This window comes from Atta colombica, unplaced genomic scaffold (assembly GCF_001594045.1).
Source record: "Atta colombica isolate Treedump-2 unplaced genomic scaffold, Acol1.0 scaffold13, whole genome shotgun sequence".
In the NCBI taxonomy this organism is placed as follows: domain Eukaryota; kingdom Metazoa; phylum Arthropoda; class Insecta; order Hymenoptera; family Formicidae; genus Atta; species Atta colombica.
Genome location: NW_017259217.1, coordinates 498,669 through 521,357, shown reverse-complemented (window position 1 = coordinate 521,357; position 22,689 = coordinate 498,669). Strand labels below are relative to the sequence as shown.

At 32.2% G+C, this 22,689-nt stretch overlaps 2 protein-coding genes across 2 annotated transcripts; one reads left to right on the top strand and one right to left on the bottom strand.

Annotated features, from left to right (window-relative positions):
* Positions 1-1,685: 1,685 nt before the first annotated feature.
* Positions 1,686-3,397, top strand: LOC108684256 (IQ domain-containing protein D-like). The gene is made up of 6 exons (XM_018188485.1): positions 1,686-1,769; positions 2,231-2,408; positions 2,494-2,629; positions 2,712-2,861; positions 2,969-3,098; positions 3,180-3,397. The coding sequence occupies exons 1-6, from the start codon at positions 1,686-1,688 to the stop codon at positions 3,369-3,371; spliced, it is 870 nt and encodes a 289-aa protein (XP_018043974.1). The 3' UTR covers positions 3,372-3,397.
* Positions 3,398-3,609: 212 nt separating this feature from the next.
* LOC108684255 (dynein heavy chain 7, axonemal-like) lies at positions 3,610-21,909 on the bottom strand. The gene is made up of 47 exons (XM_018188484.1): positions 21,566-21,909; positions 20,908-21,418; positions 20,027-20,173; positions 19,741-19,935; positions 19,181-19,557; positions 18,882-19,103; positions 18,418-18,715; positions 17,846-18,193; positions 17,516-17,781; positions 17,187-17,340; positions 16,862-17,088; positions 16,594-16,795; positions 16,289-16,523; positions 16,090-16,205; positions 15,690-15,968; positions 15,128-15,385; positions 14,762-15,046; positions 14,437-14,685; positions 13,986-14,331; positions 13,732-13,901; positions 13,526-13,657; positions 13,229-13,450; positions 12,654-13,105; positions 12,071-12,265; positions 11,792-11,939; positions 11,492-11,704; positions 11,236-11,408; positions 10,822-11,131; positions 10,445-10,690; positions 10,135-10,364; positions 9,858-10,077; positions 9,454-9,642; positions 8,959-9,333; positions 8,638-8,810; positions 8,279-8,524; positions 7,933-8,220; positions 7,472-7,663; positions 7,171-7,397; positions 6,718-7,091; positions 6,474-6,654; positions 6,205-6,393; positions 5,552-6,149; positions 5,277-5,487; positions 4,614-4,848; positions 4,294-4,445; positions 3,927-4,208; positions 3,610-3,845 (listed from the first exon to the last, which is right to left on the bottom strand). The coding sequence occupies exons 1-47, from the start codon at positions 21,907-21,909 to the stop codon at positions 3,639-3,641; spliced, it is 11,889 nt and encodes a 3,962-aa protein (XP_018043973.1). The 3' UTR covers positions 3,610-3,638.
* Between the last annotated feature and the right edge of the window lie 780 nt (positions 21,910-22,689).

The following is a 22,689-nucleotide window of genomic DNA, read 5'->3' as shown; positions in this document are numbered from 1 at the left end:
GCATGTATGCGATTCATCGCACAGCACCGAGCCTACAGCACCGAGAGGAACGCCTTCTCTCGGAGCAGCATGAAACGTATATAGACAGGAATTATTTTTTCCTATCGACATTCTAATTTAGAGTATCTATTGCACAATGATGCAAAACAATGATCGCGAAAAATGATAATATTTTTATTTTTTTATATATAAATGTACTTTTATATATAATTATGCACATGCACACAGATACATAATAGCAAGAAAAGTTGATAAAATATAATAAGCTTAATTATTATACTCATTGCTGATGTATACAGAAAATAATGATTATTATAAAAAATTTTTCATGATGAATATACGTATAAACATACATAAACATGTAGAATCATATATGAAATATGTCCATATCCCTACAGCACAAAGTTACACAAAAAAGTTGCAGCAACACTGTTGCAATATTGTTGCAACGTTACATGCAGCAATATTGCAAAGATTTTGCAGTGATACTGCAAATTTTATGTTGTATGTACATGTTCATACTCTCTTTCTTTTGTAAAATTACTTTTTAGTATAATAGAAATAATAATAATGTGAAAAAATAATAAGATATAATTTTTGCATTGTTCGTTTTAGAAAAAAACAAGTTTGGAAAAATATAAAAAAATTGTTCATACACAATTTATTATTATGCATAATTTTATATATAATTATACATAAGTAATTTTTTTATATTACTTTAAACTTGATTTTTTTCTAAAACAAATAATGTGAAAATTATTCTTTTAATTATTTTTCACATTACTATTATTATTTCTATTATACTTGTAAAAAGTAATGTTACAAAAGAAAGAAGAATATATGAACATGTATATGGACATATTTCATATATGATTATACATGTTTTTGAATATTTATATATACATACATTTTAATTTATACATATATTCATGCATGAAAAAAATTGCGATGGCCCAGCAAACGAGAATGGATTAAAATGGATTGAAATTTTTTTCTAATTCCGAATGCGTTAAATAGCGAATATTTTTTTTTAGATTTAATTGGATTTAATTAAATTCAATTGGATTGAATTGAAAAGTTGCATTTCCAAAATTTTGAATTGAACAGTATTCACAATACACAGAAAAAGCTAATATTATTTTTAGATTGAAAGAGATATGCTCCATGCAATTCCTATAAATGAATAAAAATACATTCAGGATTGAAAAGCATTCATTTTAACATTCGTGAATCAATATTTCTGAAAATCTGAATCCATTTCAATCCATTCTTATTTGCTGGGAATATTTTAATGATAGATTCTTAGAAAATATATGATATCTCAAAGTCTTAAGTTAAAAGAATTATAATTTCAGGTGGCAGAATGTTGAAAAGTGCTCCATATCATCGATATTGCATAGAAAGCACGTTGGAATGTAAGGATCGTAACCATAGAAGTATATGTATTGTTGGATCGTTAGATATATCATATATATACTCTGGATAATTCTGCGAATAAAGAGATAAAATTGTCCAAGAGTCTAATGTCCGTTCTACTAATGTAGATTAACTTCTAGATTCAACTTACTCTTCATCTTTTTTTTATTCTTAAAATTAAAAAAAGATGAAGAGTTAATTGAAAAATAAAGTTAAACTTGTTGATAGAAACGTATTAATAGAAACGAGCATCAGAGAGAGAAAGCATCATGAGCGAGCAAGAAGACATCACGATTTCAATAACTCGAATGGAGAAACTTTTGACGAGCCTTACTAACAGGATAAAGGAATCGGTAATTTTACAAAATTTATATTCGATTTAAATGAATGAATTTCTTTGTTTTCTTAATTAAATATTAATTTTTTTCTTTTACGTTTTTCTATTTGAAAAAGTGTTCATTCTACTTCTCAAAATTTTTCTTATTTAATTATTATTTAATTTTTATTATTATTTAATATTTATTTCAATAACTTCACTCGATTCCAAACTTCATATTTCGTGTATTGTACCACAAGCTTTTCAAACGCACTGATTGGCTGTTAGATAGAGAATTTCCGAAGTTTCAGTAATTTTAATCGGCGAGTCTGAAAAAGAATCTCTTTTATCAATATGACAACGCATTAACTTCGCGCTAAAAATCTATGTTGCATTCATAAAATTAAAATAGTTTCAAAATTATTCATTCTATACAATTGAATATTGAATGATAAGTAAAAAATAATCTTGATCGAATCATTCTTTATTATTTAATAGATTAAAAAATGCGGAGTCGATGATTCGTCTTTGCTTCAAGAGATCATCGATCTCATCGAGCTCTTAAAAAAATTCGTTATATCCCGCATGAAGAAAACTCCCAATGTAGAATCCATGCACGCTATCAATTTGCATGATTGCCGGACAAAAATAGCGGAAGTCTTGGCGGAACTCGAAGGTAAATTTAATGAAGAAAAATTCTATTGTTGTTAATATATATGCATTATTTCGGACACAGATTAAAGTATCAATTATTATGGCAGCTTTACAAGAGATGTCTGAAGAACAAAACTCGAGCTCTGAAATTTTTCTGAGAGATATTGTTATCTGTGTAAATGACGAGGAAGAAATAATGCAAAGCATCAAGGAAACGTCAGAAGTAGAGATACCAAAAGAAATGTACTGAGAAATGTATTATTTATTGAAATAAAATTCATTTCGCTTTGTTGTATTATAATTTCTTAACAAATTTTATTTATAGAGAGGAATCAATGCGGGAAATGATGAATGTAAGGGAACGAGAAGAAACACGAAGAAAAATACTACAGTCTGAAATAGATTCAGCAGAGCGTAGATTGCACAATATTACAGAATTCAATGCAACATCTGAGAAAAAGCTTTTTGATATATGGTAAATGTGGAACAATTTCCATAAAAAGATCAAAAGTTAGAGAATATTTGTTATCATCTAGGAATATGAAAAAGTGATTGTTCAATTTTATTAATTTTATATTTCAGTGCAAACATTGAACAACAATATATTGCGCTTCTTGCTAAATACGATTGCGACATCGGTGCGTCTCATGCGTTAACAGAAGAATTATCAAAAAACAATGAAATTATTAAAGGGAAAATTAAAGAAATGGAGGTTTGTAATATATTAATCTTACATTTAATATATATTTAATATGTACAATTTTTCTGAACTGTCATTAATTTTTTTCATTAGGATCAGCTGATCGTGCAACGGGAACTGTATATTCAATTCAAGAAGCAGCGAGAAATCGCGCTAATGATAGCTTTCACTAAACAACTAGATTTGCTTAGGCGGAACCGAGCCGCTAAAATTATCCAAAGAACATGGAAAGCATATTTTGAGCGTATTTCTTTAAAAAAACGACGAAAAACAAAAAGAAAATAGACAAAAATTCATCAATTTTATATTTGAACAAACAAATGATATTATCCTAATAGCACAGACCTTCAGATGCAGGATCTCCGTACATCCTTTGAACATCCTAATAACATCCCCAGAATACAGTGTGCTATTAAAATAGTTCATCAATTTACGAACGAGAAAACAAAGCAATCGAAAATAATATTTTACGAATATGCTAAGATACATAATCTAAACTACTGTAATGGGAAAACTAGAAGGAAGGAGCAAGTGATATTACATTAGCATATTTTATTCACTGAGTTGACAAAGCATAGCTACTCCTCTTATAATCCAGTGTTCAGATGGCTTTTCCGTGGGCAATCGTATGGCTATGACGAAGTTCGTAGAGTGACCAGTAGTGGATAATACCCCACGGCGTTCGCTGGTTTTATATAATGGACAAACATACGATGGTCTTTCTTCGATATCTTGCTTCTTCATTGGTATCAGCCACAGCTGGAATTGTAGCGAAAAGATAAGTTTTGTCATTGATTTATGAATACATGTATATCTTTCTTGGGGAATAAATTTACTTACAAAAGGTACATTATCGTAAAGTACTTTGGGAAAGCTCTCCTCTATACACATTTTCTTTATATCAAATCTTGCACCGTCCAAAAATAACCCATAAATGTAAACGCCATCCTCGGGCTTAATCGTGAAGACAGTTTCTTTCAGGATTACGAAATCAAATGTAAGAAGGTCTATAGGGATCTGATACTTCCGCGCGTAATTTTGCAGTGTTCCAGTTAGAAACGCTTGCGTAAAATAAAATCCAGACAACCAGAATGTAATGGGTGGTCCCTCCTCATACCATTGCTGTAAAATAAATTCATGTTTCAAAATATAATAGTTCAAGATCATTAACTTAAAAAGAACAAAACGCTAATATACAGATAATTACTTGTAAAAATGTTAAACGTTGTAGAAAATCATTGATATAACTGCCCAAAGGTTTTAAGGAGGGGTAAGAATTTATTTTCCACAAAAGAGGTAACTTACTCATCAAGATTGCTCCATAAATATCTTCAAGCTCAAAAGACATTATAATCAAACCTGCGGTATTGCGATATTAATATAATTTCTAAGGTGCCGTTAATTTTTTTTATTCAATTTTTATCATAATACTTTTATATATACATATAAATAATATAAAAGATTGATAGTTTAAGTTAATTAATAATATTTCACATGTATGAATTTTTTTTTTAAACTGATATATACCTTTAATAGCTTTTTGTACATTAATAAGACTATTTCTGATACAGCTTAATAATTTGTTAAATCTATCCATCTCTTGCACTAACACAGTGTTCATGCTTTGACTATATAGTGTAGGATATTTAATAAGTGCTGCAATGAGATCATAATCCTTTGGAAGCTTATCCAAGATATCTGCCGCGACACCATAAACTATATCATCGTCAGAAGTTTGTCTCAAACCGGATTTAACAGCTTCCTAGGAGAAAAGATAATAAAATGTTTCATTATCTTTACTCGAGTCGTTTAGTCCATTTAGCTTAAGATTCCACCTCAAGCTCAGAGAGAATCAAATCAAGATTAATTTAAAGTTACGTGCGCATGATGTAAGTAATCTCAAATCGTGATCGTAATCTCAAAAAGCGATATATAACATACCTCATTCATTTTCCAAAGATCCTGAGATCGAGCAAGAAAAAAAAGTAATTATAAAAAATACATCTTTAATACTTTATGATTATATAAAATTTATTAGCGATTAGTATAAATTAAAATTCTATTTTTTATGATAATATCATGATTACATACCGTTCGATCCTGAATAAAGTTTGATAAAATAAAAAAAATAATTATAATACATACGATACATAATATAATTATTTTCACGAAAAATTAGATAAAAATTACCTGAGTGAGCAATAATGAAGAGAATAATAGATCTGTCTCTCGCTGATCTTTAAGTATATCGGCATTTTCATTCATGCCAAATACACTTGGTTCTGTAATTATCGGAAGTTTTCTAATGTATGCGACATATGCTTCGTATTCTTTAACAATCGGACAATAATAAATAGTAGACAATACGTCAAAGTAGTATATTTCATCAGTCAATAGTTTCCTAAATAAAGACATAAGTAATAATTTCTTAATTGATTAAAATTACACAATTCGTTAATACTCACGGACAATAGAATTTTGATAGAATAGTATTCAGTGTTCTACGATCCCACTCGTCTGTAACTCTACCTCCATAGTTGCATTCACCCGTGAGGTACATCAAAGCATCAAACTGCACGTCCTTGTAATCGTCCAAAAACATCTTCAATTGCAAAGCGCTGATCCTCAGATCTGTCTCATTAAATTCGTATGGAATGTTCCAGCCAATCGGGCCAAATTTCCGTCTCTCTTGTACGATAGCATGGAAGAAGCACAACGAGTACAGTAGTTTTTTAAAGTATTCGCTTTGAATGCAGCCTTCGAAGAACTCTATATTACTGATTGGATCACTTTTGTAGGATCTTAAAATATTGGCCCTGAGTCCTTTGGGCGGTTCATTCGTAATCTTGATACCATTCTGAAGGACCGATATAGGAAAATGTTCTGCCGGATAACTGGTTAACCATAGCCGGAAGTCAGGATGAATCGAATCGGGTGTCAGACCCTCGCATATTTTTTCTAAAGTCGGCATCCAGCTCTTGGCCAGGTGACAATTTTGCAATACTACCCAATTACCATTCCACACACCGTCTCTTATTAATTTCTCCGCTATAGGTCCTTGACCTGAGACAATGACACGGTTAGTTTTATACGAAATTTTCATACAGTAAATACTTACCTTGGCCAAGAGACAGAGAGAAAAGACGGTTGGCACCATAGCCTTGCTCATCGGCAAATGTCAACAAGGTTTGCGCCGGATCGGCACCGGGAGTTAAGACGAATATCAATGGAATACTACAGTTGGAATCCGCAAAAGAAGATACTAAGTCGAAAGGTGGTGCTTCTACGTATTGCGGACCCATTTGTTCTACAATACGAATAATTGAAGTAATCAATGATGTCTGTTTAATTCATTTGATTGATACTCGCTTGTAACATGTCTTTTACCTTCCACGAGCATTTGCACCGCTGGGATAATTTTATCGGGACGGATACAACGCAAAATTAATAATCGTTCGAATAAATTTAATTTGTCATATGGCGCTGGGAAAGTTTCTTTCTGCGGTTCTCTCGAGTCGAATATCTTCTTCCAATTGTCAATTGCGTTGGAGAATGAATCTTTGATGCCCTATGGAATTGACAAATATAATCTATAAATATCGATTTTCTAATCGATTATACAAAAATTTACTTCGAATCCTTTAATAGTATCCAATCTGCATAGTTCATCCCAATATTTTACGAGCAGCCACTCGGTAGGATTAGGATACGGGTTTTCCAAACCTATTCCACCAGTTAATAAAAATAACCATTGGCTCGCGGCTTCTGGTGTAATGCCAGTCTCACGCAGATTGAAAACGAGAAGTAGCGTGAATAATAATTTATCCTTAGCAAATAAAGATCTGCAGATATTGACGTAAAGGGAATATGTGAAATATTTGGTCAAGTCTCTCAGACGTTGTTTAATATTATCGGTCGGCTTGGTATGATCGATAGCCATATTGAAAAGATTCACAAACCACAGCAATGAATATTGATACATTGGATCTATGTTAGCTAGAGATACTGTGAAAAAATTAATTCAGTTAAAACATTTAATTTAAAGACTTTTCTTGATATTATTGATGTTGCACTATTTATTTACCTATTGTGAAGAAAAGTATAGTCGAATAAGCCGCGATAGGTTGATACTGCAATCTCGCAGCATCAATCGATTTTTCCGTGACTTCCGTGGCCGCTTGCTTTACCTGAATATCATCGCTCAAATTTTTAGACATCATTAAAATGTCAATAGCTTCTTCGTCTTCTAAAATGTTACCTTTTGCCACGGAAAGTATCTCCAAGATTTTATCTTCTGTCTCTTTCAACATCCTATCATAAAGTAAAAAATTATATAAGTAAATCGTATAAAATAGAAAGAGTATAAAGTATATTAAAGAATATACTTTTTGTTTTCAGCACTCTGCACGATTAAAATATTTTTTTCTGATTCCAAATCGGGTCTTTCCCTCGCAACTACAATCCCAAGCAACTGATCTTCTAGACCGCTCGGTGTTATCATAAAATTCAGCAGAGTTACTCTTACAGCTATTTCCGGCAGATAATGAGGATTTCTTAATTTTGTCGTAATATAAAGCCTATGTATCAATATGATTAATATATTATGTAGAAAAATATCTCAAGTTTTTAAATTATATTTTCTTCTCTCTAAATCAATGACTATGACGAAACAATTTACAAAAACAAAATTATTTCTAATAAAATAAAATTAGTAATCGTTTTGCTATCCATATATTGCCATATAATAAGCAATAAAATTTGTTAATAAAAATATATTGCATCAATGAGCTTTTGTTAATATAAAATTAAAAATGCAGCAGTTTGTATACATATAATTCAAGAGTACCTAAAATTAGTGTTATATTCTATTACAGCATCGCCTAGTTTTATGCACCATGCACCAGCATGCCTGAATGTCTGTTTAAGAAGTATCGGTTCAAGAATGGCATCTAACTCTTCTTCTATGTTTTCTATCAACACTGGTTGTCCAAATTGTAGCGCATTTTCTAAAATCCTGACATAATCAAGTTGATTTAATCGAATAATGCTTATATTATTCTTCTTTTCCATGTTTCTTATCCATTTATTAGCTTGGCCTTGTGGATCTATCATCAACGGCCATCTTCTGGCATTTCTAAAAAAATACTAGCATTACGTAACATTATATGTTACTGAGATTACAATTTACTTACGTAACGATAATTCCATTGTCGATGGAAAATACATCGGCAGGCAATCCGGCGATGTTCCATGATCTGATCAAAACTGGATCGCCAAGTACATCGCGCAGATAGAAATTGTAACTGCAAATTACTTGCATATCCGTGCACAATTGTACCCATTCGTTTATCTGCTGCACGCGAAACGGCATAGTGAATGGACCTAAGTAAGCCACTACACCGGAAGCAATTAGCACATCTCCCGTTAGCCGATAATATCTACAGAAAGTAGAAAAAATCAAATTAATGTGAATTTACCATAATACATTCACAATAATTAAAAGAAAATTTGCAATAATTATAAATAAAGATCCATTTCAACAAGTTCTTACTTGTCGCCTAGATCCTTAGCAGTTTGGGACCATCGTGCATATTCTCCGCCTAATCCTCCGATGAGATCTTCGGCTCGCTTCAATTTCATCTCACAATCCGCCACCTGGTCTAACATTATTTGAAACTCCGTCTTCTTTTTGTTTAAAGCTTCTTGAAGATCCAACAATTTTTTCTAATAGTAGATTAAAAAAATTTTTTAAATATTAAATTCATATATAAATGTACTATTATTTTTTCATATATAAATGTACTATTACTTTTTTAGAAATTGAATTTGATTATCATTTTGTATTACTTTTGTTGATATTCGCAATACGTACCTGTACTTGACGCAATTGTTCTCTCTTCATATTTAATTTTTCTATAGCACTATGATATACAGCTTCAGCTTGCGCAAGGGCTCGTCTCTTAGGAGCGACGATTTTCGCGATTATATCGTACTCGGACATTGCAATGACCCAACGGCATAATCCTTCGCAAGCCGTTGACACCTTTTTGACTTTCTCCGGATCAAAGTCTGGATTGGTCAGATACTCTTTCCGTATTGTTTCGATTACTTTATCCGGTATGTTATCCTTATCAAACTGAAGTAGCGAGTCTAAAAATTTAACATCGCTGAGCATTCTTAAGGCGGGCTTCCAGAAATCTTCAATTTGTATACCCTCCTTTGTCAGTACTTTCTCTGGCTTTATTTGCTATAATAATTCATTGAAATTGCAACAATGTATAAGTAATAAAATAAAAAATCTGAATCATTATTATGCCAGATTTTTTGCGAATGGCAATATACTGTTCATTGCACAATTGTCTTGTACCTTAAGGACGCAAACACTTTCCACGATAAGCCTCACACCATAAGGTGGATGCTTCATTGCTTTCACTATTGCAATATCTGCCAATGTTAATGTGTCTAACGCTGCTTGGGCTCGATTTAAGATAGGCATAGCTGCAGCTAAATCAGCATCACAATCAGCTCTTATCACAGCTGCTTCATTCGCGACTATCTATATGATAATAACTTATATAGGAGTATAGTTTCGTTAAACTTGTGTTTCATGTTTAATGTCAATAATATATTATTGTTCTAACAATATAATGTATTAATATTTAATTTTTCATTAAAATATTAAATAATATATAATAATAAAATAAAATATTGTATTATATTGTTAGCACAAAATAATATGTCAGTAATCAAATAGGGATTCTATGATCTTACTTCAGCCGCAGCTTCGTCGATTTTGACTACTTTCTCAAACTCAGTGACTTCCTGACTTTCTTTCTCAATGGCCATCAACATTCCCTGGATTTCCTGCGTAGCTGCAATCAATTTTGGTTGCAATAGCTTCAATATATTCTGCATCTCTGTTACTTGATGTTGTGTGCTATCCAATTGTCCTAATCCACCTTCATATCGAGTCTTAGTGTGCAGCACTTCTCTGTAACATTATAAAAAATTAAACGAAAAATTACGAAGCTTAACGAAGTTTACTTACCCACGCTTTTTATCGAGTAAAGTCTGAAAAGTCTTGATCATTTCGAGATAAGATGTAGGCGTCACATAATTGCGTCTATTCAAACGAATTAAGAATTCGTCACTTAAATTTTGAATGGATACATGAAAGAATTGACACATATCAATACCGACACTTCTTTCATGATCAGTAAGTTCAACAGGAGCCAAGAATTTCGTCGCGACAGCAGACAACGCATCTTTAGGCCATGGCTTGAACGCGATGATATTAAGGATATAACATTATTTCTATATTTTTTTTTTAAACAACACTGATGATTTTATTTTAATACCTGAAGCCAATCTATGGTGCAACAATTAACTAAAGCCGGAAATTTCCTAATTCGATTTCTAAAAGCGTCACCGATAGGAGACATAGTGACAACAATATGTAATTGATCACGACAGATTTGTACGAATAGATTAAAAAGTGCCGCAGGGCTACCATCTGTTTGTAATGTTTCTTCTCGTTGTCGATCAATTATTCTCATCTTCTCGCATATTTCGGCCTTCTCATCAGCCGCGAATATATTAGGCACCTAAATAAAGATCAAAATTGAATTTTTTTCACATTGTTAAATGTTTTTTAACGAGCAAAAAGATATACATAAACAAAATAACGAATAAAGATAAATAATAAAGATAAATAATAAATCGATATGTTATTTACTTCTCCTGAATTAAGCATATTGCTGATATCTTCCAAGAAGGTCTCTTCTTTAATCTGCGTATCGCTGAAGAGAAAAGTCGAATGCAATTCGGTAGCAGTGACTTTCCTCAAAATAATTTTAATATCCTCGTGCCATTCATGCTGGCCATATTGTTGTGTAAGTTCAACTTGAAACACGTCGTAGTCGCAAATGTGTGACGCCAATCTGGTTAAAGATTGCCTTCCAGATCCACCGACTCCAACGAGGAGAGCATGACTTCGTGGTTGCTTAATGATACGAGCTATCCTCGATAGATGTTCGATTGCGAATCTTCATATTAGAATATAGCATAATAGAAAGATAATAGAAAGATATAGCATAAGATTGAATGTTAACTACAAATATTACATTTATCAAATATAAAACAGATTTACCGGAACAACACTAGATTCATAGGCTTCCTTGTCATTGAATTATACTCAGAAACATATGTTTCCACGATCTCTCGTAATTGTTCTAAATCGCTAACTTCTTGATACAAACGAACGTCTACCTTAGCATCGACAAAATCGCAATATATCAAATTTCGTAATTCATTTATGGTGATCTACAGAAAACGTAAAAATGTGAAAAGTCAAAGCATAATTTTCTTTTTTAACTTTTCTAGCTAATGGAAGAATAAAATTTTACTTTTTTTATATCCTGTGGAAGTAGATCTTCGAAGAGATTGTCTAACGAAACTTCCATACGTTTCTTCAGTGTTACACTTATTTGCTGTATCAGCCAATTGATATCAGTTTCGTCAACGGAACGATCTCCAAATACACGAAGTATCTCGTGAACCCATAATCGTTTCATATTTGATAGTGTAGGCATAGTTTCTGGAACTGATAAAAGCACTCCCTGCGTAATAATTGCAATAATTAATAAAGAAATTTTCTCGAAAATATTAGTAATAATAAATTGAATAATAAAACAATGTTAGATAACCTGAATAACTCTGGAAAAATCTCGAAGATTAAACATGTAATGACATTTCGCAGGTGTCGGTAGCAGACTGAGCAAGCTCTCTTTATATATATCTAGCGTTGCTAAAACAATTTGATCAATGCATGGATCAAATTCTTTACTAAAACCCCTACAATATGCAAAAAAACATATACTACATTCATTATAGATTTTCATAAAATAAGATATTTACTCGGAATAAATTTAAAATATACTTTGTGAATATTTTTATAAATCTTAAATATTTTTTAATTTATAGACCTTGTATCGAGATGCCACAGAACAATCTTACTAAATATTGCAATCATAACGTCATCCTGGAATTCAGATATTGCCAAAACGAAAAAGTGTCGTTTGAATCGCGGCGTAACATCTTTGCCTACGATTGGCGGAGACATAGCACACATTAATTGGATCTCAATCAATTTTATTAACGTTGCTTCTCTTCTATCATACCTGCCAATAAGAAATTAATAAAAATTACGAATATTTTATTAAAATGAAATTTAACACTATTTAAGCAATATTCAAATATGTAATAACTTTATTATAAAATTATAAATTAAAATTAAAAAATCAGATAATGTCAATAAAGTAAACGTTCCAGAAGTGACCAGACATATACTTATATCCGAACATTTATACAAAACTGTATTTGTTTATATTATTATTAATCTCAAATGTTATTTAAAATAATCTTTATATATCTATAATTAGATTATAATATTGTATTATAAGAAAAACATTTATTTAATAATAATAAATCTTGTGTAAGTGTTCAGATATAGGTACATATCCGGTCACTGGGACATTTATCTTAAGTGACAAACACTTCAGGATTTACCATTGCCAGTGATCCAACCATTGCCGTAATAATTCTATGGGCGGTTGTGCCCCAAACGTCTCTTTCAATGGCATTGAAACGTCATCGACGAAGACAATCCATCGTTTCCCTATAGGAGCCCCATAAACGCCCTTTCGCCTGCGATCTAATTTACTCATAATAATATCTTGCGTCTGGTTAGCAGTGGTTTGCGCGGAAAAATTAATCAGCAACGGCTTATTCACTTCAGCATTGTTCTTCTTCAATAGGAAGTCGATTATGTATACCGACTTTCCGGTGCCTGTTGGACCTACAAAGAGTACCGGCTTCTCATGTTGTACCAACATCTGAAAGAGTGCCGTGTACCGTATTGTTTCTATGGTTGGCACAATTATTTGATTGACAGGGATGTCACGGGGAATCGGGGGCGCCAGTAATAGCTCGTCCGACCATAATTTCCACTTTCCTTTGCCCTAATGAAAAAAGAATAACACAAGTTTAGCAAGAAATTTAGCGAAATAAAACATCTTCTTAAAAGATAAAAATATTTTTTATCTAGATATCAAAATTAAATAAATAAATTTTTGCAAGTTTACCTCTTTAATAAATCTGTAATCAAATACCAGATTATGCTTTGGCATGATAAATATATAAGGTTTTAAAGGTGGTAGAACCGGTTCTTGTAACTGATATGTGTCCATTAACATCCGAGGAAATTCTTTCTCCAAAAGCCCATGAAATAAAATACTAAATGATTCTTTATACTTGGCTTCCAAAGTGCCGCCCATTGCCCAGATGCACGAAAAGAAAAACGAACCCTACATAAATATTTATAAAGTTAATTCATTATGACTTACAACATTTTATTAACTATTTGATTATCTGATCCCGACTTCTAGCTGTGCTCGAAGATCAAGTTCGCTTAAATATTGTACTATTTCTTCATTATAATAGTCATCCATGAAACAATCCATGAGATAAGTAATAGATCGTAAAAGGTTTGAATCGGGCATCGGACATATTTCCTGCAAAGTAATAAATACAAGTGAACAATACTTATAACACGTAATTTTATTTTTATCAAAAATAAATCTTCTACCTTTACGTTGCATCGGCGTAATAGATGAAAAAGAGGTTTACAAAACCTGAGGAATAGCGATTCGTACAGAAAGACTCGTAGCCATTCATCTATCACTTCTGGCAATTTGGCTATCCAAGAATTTAATATAGGCTCCCATCCTAATGCATCAGGCTCCATATAAATCATTCCTGTTTTGAACAATTCGTTGATCATCTAATTCCAGATTTCAAGCTTGCTTATTACTAAAAGATCCCATTAAAGATCCAATTTACCGCAACGAGATACCGTGGCCGGTGAAGCAACTGCTAGATCTAATGGCTCGAATATCAAGTTAGTCGTCGGCGCTAATTGAATGATCTCTCCGCTCATCAAACACAGCTTTTTGTTGTCGTCAAGAACAGTATTCATACTTTCTATCCATACCGCGTCTATTGGACCATCGAAGACTAACCACTTTCGATTGTCATTTAACGAAGTTGCAAAAGCTCGATAGCTAATAGCCAGAATACCGTCGTACCATTCGTGAGACGCTGGATCGAATTGCCCATACAATTGTCCAAGAGTTATTGCCTTTGGATTGATCACCGTTATCTCTACTTTGCGTTCGTTTATCCAATTCTATTTAAAATTAACATTAAATTTAATCATTTGATTTAATCATTATAAACTGCTATCATTTTTTGTTGGAACTGAAGTAACACTTAATGTGTTAGGAATATTTACATTTTCTTCGCAAATTTCGAGTGCGTCTGCCAGCATTCTGTAGGCCGTAGTCTTGCCACCGAAGGAATATCCGACGATCATAAATCCATGTCTGACTAACATCATTTCGTATATTTGCTGAATTTTCTCTAGAAACGCAGGAACGCACTGGATATTTGCAGCGGCGCATGCTTTATGCGCGGATGCATTTAAGTACACATAGTTCGGTTCAGGAAGTTGCACGTTTGGAAAAAGATCCGAGATGATACCCTAAAATGATATATTCTTGATGATTTATTCCCTTTATTTGAGCATGTGTAATGTATATAGACGTATATTCACACACGTGAAACAACGGTATATCTTCATTAAGAAACTTGGGCAAATTCACATCCTTTATACTACGCAGGATTAAAATGTCTTCGTTTTCTTCTGGATATTTCAATTTCAAATGTCCTGCCGCTATTAGGACAGTTTTTACTGCTCGCATACCGTAATCATAATGCTTCTGGCTAGACAGTTGCTCTGAGCATAATTTATAAGCCATAACTATTTTAACAGACAAAGGTCTCGCGTTGTAAAATCCATATGAATACAAAATGTTTTCTGCTATTAAAGCGTAATCCGGTACCTATTAAATATTTTTAAAAATACAATATAATTGTAAAAGAAAATAAAGCATATTTTTTTCAAAACGCAGATTTAATCTCACCATCATAGCCACTGGTCGAAATAAAGCTTTCAAATTATCTGGCAATTCCGTTCTGCCAGCGTATCCCGGATTCATTGTGGTGAATATCGCGCAGGTACGATCAAGTGTTAACTCTGTTTCCTCGAATATTAACATCTTCTTCCCTGCCTGTATAGCTCGTTGAATAGTTAATATTAGCTGCGCCACTACTGATAAGACTTCTAGATCAATGCGGTTGAATTCATCGAAACAAGACCATGCACCTGTACAGGCTAATCCCTGTTGAATTATTTAATACATATTTAGAATAAGAAATAATTTTTTATAATTTATAAAAACAACAGATTATTTTTGATGCTTATATTACTCAAACAAAAAAAAATTTTTTTTAATTTCAGCTTGATAAAAAACAGGACGTCCCATTTTAATCAATTCAATTAATTATCTATGAAATTATTGATGAAACATTTTTTGTATATCAATAATTTCGGAAAAAATTAATTGGATTGATTAGAATGGGACATTCTGTATAATTGTTTTTGTGTATCTGTAAGCTGTTAAATTAAATGTTTCCAGTTTGTACTTTGAAAAATTTTCCTAGAGCGATATAGTCTAGCCCTTCCGAGCAATTGAATACGACGCATTGCTTGGCAACTGCCTTTGCCAGATCTTTGGTAGTTTCAGTTTTTCCTGTCCCAGCAGGTCCTTCCGGAGCGCCGCCGAGATGCTGGTTGAGAGCACCGAACAAGGTACGATAGCATCGATCAGTGAGTGGTGTGATCACTAATCGTGACGTATTGCCCAAGTATTCATATGCATAGATTAGCTCAGAATTTATCATCATTATATACAAGTTGTCGTCCTATAGAACAAAAGTATATATTTTCATACTGGCGACACTGAATATATATTATACGATAACAAAAGTAAATGAAAATTATAAATAAACTGAAAAGAATGACTGCGTATTTAAATGTACTCACTATCCAATAATATCTCAGTTGACAAAGCCACTTAAAATCTGTGATTTGATTTACATTTTGCTCGCATAATTGCACCAGCACATCACGACTGTGAACATCTAATGTTACTACAGCTTCTGCAAATAAAAATTAGAAGAAAAGAGTAATTTCTGAATCGTAATAACTGGGATACTTAATTCTTGCCAAACAAAATACTGACCTAAAGTCGTTCGATTCTGCGATGATAATTTACCGCGAACGAGCTTGACAATTTCATTAAGTTCGTATGTGCACGTTTCTATATAATCTCTTAAATTTTTGGAATTCTTCGAAAGCTTATCAGTAATATCTGCCGTCCAGTATAGTTTACTAACACAGAGAACAGTCTGCCCCGGCCATTCCAGAGCCCATTGGCTTCTAGCTTTAGTCGGAAAGGCATTTTTAGCTCGTATTACCTGAAGAAAAAAATCGAATCAATATATTTAATGATTTAATGTAAGATTTTCTTGTTCTATTTCAATTAACCTGAGCCCTGACGCTTTTTTTCATATCCTTTTCAAGTTCAAGAAGCCATTTTTCCACTTGTCCTCGCGCAATAGTCGTATCGATTATATCCTCGAAAATAATCATCTCCTCTTCAGATGACATCATAGCTATGGCCTCCATGACTTCGGTAAAGCTCAATTTTTCAATACCCTCGAAACACTTTTTCAAATGTGGTTGCACTCTATAATTAAAATAAACAATTACGAATTGAATATACATAATAATCTGCATAATAAGGCATATATACCGCGTGGGATCTTTTGTCTCAGATAAAATTTCTAGAAGTTCATCGTTAGACAGAAAGAAAAATCGCGGAAAGAAGAGTCTCTTTTTCTCTAGATAAGCGGCAAGTCCTTTCTGCACTAATTCAAGCAAAGTAGTACATTTTTTCAAGCGATCCAGCATCTTGTCGATATCAACAACGATCATAACTGCTGGAGCAATCGCGACGATTGCCATAAGTTCTCTCCAGATCTATTTTACACATCATTTAAATTTGAATTTATTATAAATTTATATATATGTATATTTTGCATATAACGAGGTAATTTACATTATGAATAATTACGAACTTTATCTACGGCGGTAAATCGTCGACTTTCTTCTGGCATCTGTTGCTGTATATCGGGCGATGAGAAGATTGGTTCAAGATACATCCACGTTGCTTGAACTTCGAGCCAATAATCCAAAATATCTTGTAACAAAAGTAACTTGGCTTCCCATTCTCTGATAAAATAATAAGATAATAGCATAGAATGATAAATGATCATGAACTTTATTTGACAATTAAAGTAGTAATTAAACTAAAGGAAATTAAATCTTTCTCCCCCCCCCTCTCTCTCTCTTTCTCTCTTTCTCTCTTTCTCTGTATAAAACAGTTATACAAATTTTGTAAACCTACAGAGTTTCTTTTTCAAATGGCTTTATGTAAAGAGAATTCTTCATCGTTTGGGCTTTTGTTAGATGATCGTCGAGCAACAGCTGTATCTCTTCTACACTGGCAATAACATATGTACCAGTTTCACGATAAAGATTGACAGTAAAAGCGATATCCGTCCAATCCGAATACATTTTGAATAAAGCCCTCTCCAAATTACCCTCTTTAGTAGCCGACTCAGATATTACATCAAATTTCACGACATAATCGCCTAGACCATAGTCGAGAATCTACGGATACATAAATACGATTATGATCAGTAGCCAATGACAAACTAGTTAGGTTCGCTTTTACCTTGGCCAACGTCATGTATTGATCGACTTTTATCGGAAACCCAACAATTTCCGAAATCTGTTCCCAATGGCGACTTTTCAGAGTAGGATTCCCGAGAGTCAATATCACCGGTATATGCTCTTTAAAATCTTCGATTTTTATTCTTACGATTTCTGCTAACTTTTTCACTGCAGGTTCTTGAAAAGTTTTTTCCAACTTGTATAATAAACGATATGCATTGACCGTTTCAGATTCAATTATTTCGGGATCATATGAGCCTATCATAGCTTCAGTCCAATTTTCATAATTAGTTAAAAATTCACAGGCAATGTCATAGAATTTTTTGTAGGGTGCCAACTTATCAGCTATCTAATTACCAATAAAAATAATATTATTCCTTCCGCATAAAAAAATAACATGAGATAAAAAATATAGATATAAAACGCCGAATTTTTTATATTTTTAAAACTATAAAAGCTTTGACCTTATGATTAATTTCTATATATTTCTATAATTTATTTGTATCACTAGATTGCTTCAAAATATATGTGCTGATAAATATGAATCAATAAAATTCTATCTTTTTGTATTACCTTTTTTCTTAAGGGATACTTTGACATTTCCCATCCGAATAACTTTTCTTCATCGTTGAATTTTAAAATTAAATCTATAGCAGCAATCAATTTTTGATCGAGACTCGTAGCTTTCTTTTTGTATCGTTGTATCTCCTCAACGTTGCCCCAATATTGCAACTCGTTGCAATATTTCGCATAAATCTGAAGATCCTGTTCAAATTTCTCGATTCTGGCTTTAAGTGTTGCTTGATATTCGCCCGTTTTACTTGCAACTATTTCTCGGTGTTTTTCAAAAATTTCAGGTATTGTGTGATACCTGAATATATGAGAATTCAATTATTTACATTATTCAAAATTTCTAGATGTAATTAAACTTTTTTTCCTTTATATGTAATTATGTCATAAGTGAAACAATTCTTTTATATATAATCATAAAACAAATTTTATTGCAAATTAAATTAATATAATTAAAATACGCTTACCAATGAAAAACAAAATTATTGTTCTTTAATTCAACAGGTGTTAAATGGTGATAATCTGATAAAAATATTATATATTTCATTACTTCTCGTAATCGAGTTTCTAATTCAAAAACAGTCTCCGTTTCAGATTTATGTATAAAAGCCTGCAATTTCATAAGTTCTGACGTATTTGGCGGTATACTTAATGCTCGATCTGCGATGTTTTGATAAATATCTCCTATACTAATAATTAAAAATTATTAGATGATAAATTATTGTCATAATTTTTAGTCATTAAATCAAATTTGCGAAAAACGTACATTCGAACTTTTTGTTGATAATCAGCGACCATTCTTGAAATTAATTCATCTTTGAGATGAGCAGCTGTAGAAGCGAGATGTCCTATAATATAATGTCTGCGAACATTAAAGAGATCAGTAAAAGATGTCCAATAAAACTCTAGTGGAATATTCTTGCTCAATCGATCATAATAATCAACAAGTTCACAATATTGCTGATACGGATTAGATGGTTGGGTCTTTAGAAAGTCTCGAACGTAATTGATGTCCTTATTATTTATTAAGCTCATATATTTATCGAACTCATGCAACTGCATTTCCGGATCAGTTTTATATTGTTCAATTAAATTTGATATGACGTTCGTATGTTGCTCAAGAAGGTCTGAAGAAATCATTGGCTGCGAAAGCAGGTAGAAATTTAATAATTATATTTAATAATTAATATAACTTTATTAATAATTTTTAATCATTATATTGATAATGATCAAATAATTATTGGAAATGATACTTTTAGTAATTATTTAATAATTTTATTTAAACATTATATGATATTTTTAACTCATTCATTATTATGTGTGTACCTTGAGCAATTCAACGGAATTACTATCCGGATAAATCCACTTGAGTTTTACTTCCGCTCGTGGTAATGTTGTTACAGCATCATAAAGAGAATTTAGCAACATTGAAAGGCCGTTTGCAAATGCTTTGAATGTAGGCTCAAAAACGATAGATGTATTTCGTACCACAACGTTTATATTAAAGCCACAATTTGTATACTGCTTAAAATAATTTTATTTAGTATATTGGATCGAAATATGCATTAAAAATAAATTTTTAATCCGGCACTAATCTAAAAATTATACTTACACCAACGTCCTTGAGATAATTAATATAGTCTTCCATCGAACGTAAGCACAAATTTCGTAGTTGATCTTCCATGACGTAGGCAAGACAATTAAAGAATCTATTATATTGCGGATTATTTACAGATGGTAGAGTTCCTTTCTTCGAAGCCTATTGATGTAGAGATTTTGACAACAGGTACGAATTAATATCTATAAGAAGTGTTTCTACCGTTTAAGGCTTAAGTTATACAGCGAATTTCTTACTATAAGTAAAATATTGCAGATTCTTGGCAACCATCGTTTGAGAAGATCGTCGCTCGTATCTTTAAGAAGTCTTAAGAATTCATAATCAAATTTTGAAAGATCGTACGATTGTCTGTACGATGTCAGCTCTCGTATGTCTATTTGTCTGGCCTTTCTATGAATTACGAGATTATACTGGACCAAAAATCATTTCATGTATAATAATATTCTGATGCTATATGCCATTTCAGTTTACTAACCCATATTCACGATACCAGTAATCTAAAGTTTTGCGTATGCACGGGTGATACAGCATAATCGATCTCTTCTCCAATTTTGCTCTTCTTTGTTTATATTTAATACAGTACTCCAGCGACAATTCGGTGATTTCTCGGGAGAGCAACGGCTGCAATGTGTAATCGGAATGTGTAATCGCAAAAAGCAATCGAGTGTAAAGAGCAGCGACCGTATAGGATTATTGACAAAAGGGCATGTTGAACCCAACATCAGGCATTCAAAATTTTTACTGCCCGTGAAATAATACTTTCTCATATACCTATATCATTGTAGACATTTGGAGAGTAGTGTCTCGGCACTAAGATAAACGCAGTGACGTCATAGCGCGAGACCAGCAATGCTTCTTTATGCAATAATACTTACCGGAGCAAAGAGCGCCTCCTCGAAGGGTTCCTGCAGCACAAAGTCAACGATAGATTTTTTCATGTTCGTAACATAGTCACTTTGTAATTCTCTAATCATTTGATTGAAGCATTTGTTGTATTTCTTCTGCCATTCAGCGGACACCATGCTCGTTATCTTCTTTAACGTGTCAGAATCTAAGGTACCTGCATGAGTGGCGTCAACCTCATGAAGAAGATAGTAGTAATACCTTAAGAGATTTTTGTCTTTTTCCGTGAGCCAAATGTCATCAATATCGATGTCGCTCAAAGTTGCTGTTGTTTGTCCGCAAACGTTATCATCTAAAATCATACATTCCTTTGCATAGTCACTACAAATTTCTATCTTGTCTTCGTGACATATTTCGTTGTATCTCATCGGTCCTTTGATCTTCCTGATCAGATGCATTCGAAATTCAGATCTCTTCTGACATAGTGACATATAATAATCATCTTTGGAAGATATTTTTTGCTTTTTCTTTAGTGCCATGGTGCTGCTTTAAATTTATTTAATAATTTTTTTGACAAAATTTGATATATACTTTATACAGAAAATAGAAATACGTAATCAAGCATTATAACGTATTTATAATGTTATTTGCAAGAAACAAACAATATTTTACCAACTGCTAGTAGCTTACCTTTTTGAAGACGAAGCTTCACATTTTTGTGGCAAATTGAAAATCTCCGGTTCATCTTTAATATATTTTTTTAAACGATCATATGTCTTCCGATGCACGTGATAACTTTTAGAAAGCTTAGTATTTGGGCAATACATGTGGGAAGTGGATTTTATCCAATCGCAATGTTTTTTACGAGATTTCCTAACGAATGATGAATTTCCTAACTCCTCGCTTTGCTTTGTCAATTCTGTGCATGATTCCGATTTATAAATGTCAATTCCTTCATCGCTTTTATCTTGCTCTATAATTTCTTCCTTTCTTTGACTTCTATCTTTTTCTTGTTCACAACTCAGGTTCTCCATCGTGTAATTCCAAACTTTTACTTTCTTTTTATCAGAATTGTCCCACTAATGTAAATTTTAGGCATTAAGTGTGTACGTGATTTGAACAGAAAATCATAAAAAAAAATCACTCAACCTCTTCCTTTACAGTACAACTTACCATTTTACTCGCTTTATAAGGGTTACGTTACCATAGCAGTCACAATAACATGTTACGTCAATCCATGTCAATCGTACATACATAAATTCATATTTGCTTGTATTCAGAATGTTCTTTTATCGATAAATACATTTTTATACCTGAAATTCTATAGTATACATGTAACATGAACTAATACTAAATATAATATTAACATCGTAAAAGTGCATTCTGAATATAGTTCGATATCTTTACTGTTAATTGTTGTTGATATAAAAATTGTTAACATATAATAATGCAATACGCATTAATAATGCAAAAAATAATTGAAAACAAGCATTGTGCAAAAACATAAAATTTATTTTGGGAAATACACATTTACATTTAATAAAGAAATGAAGGCTGAAGGATGTAAAAAAAATGATAGATGTCTATTCCTTTTAACATAAATATTTATTGTGTATTTATATATGTGACATTATTTTCAGAATAATACTTTCATAAGTATAGTGAATATCTGTCGATATATGTCGATATAATCTGATAGTTTGATATCTATCAATGGCCGCTAGCTTGCGACTTTGCGGCACCGAAGATATGAAGATAACGATGCAATATAATACATTTCCTTTATATATCGAAGATTTCGCAAAATATAAAGT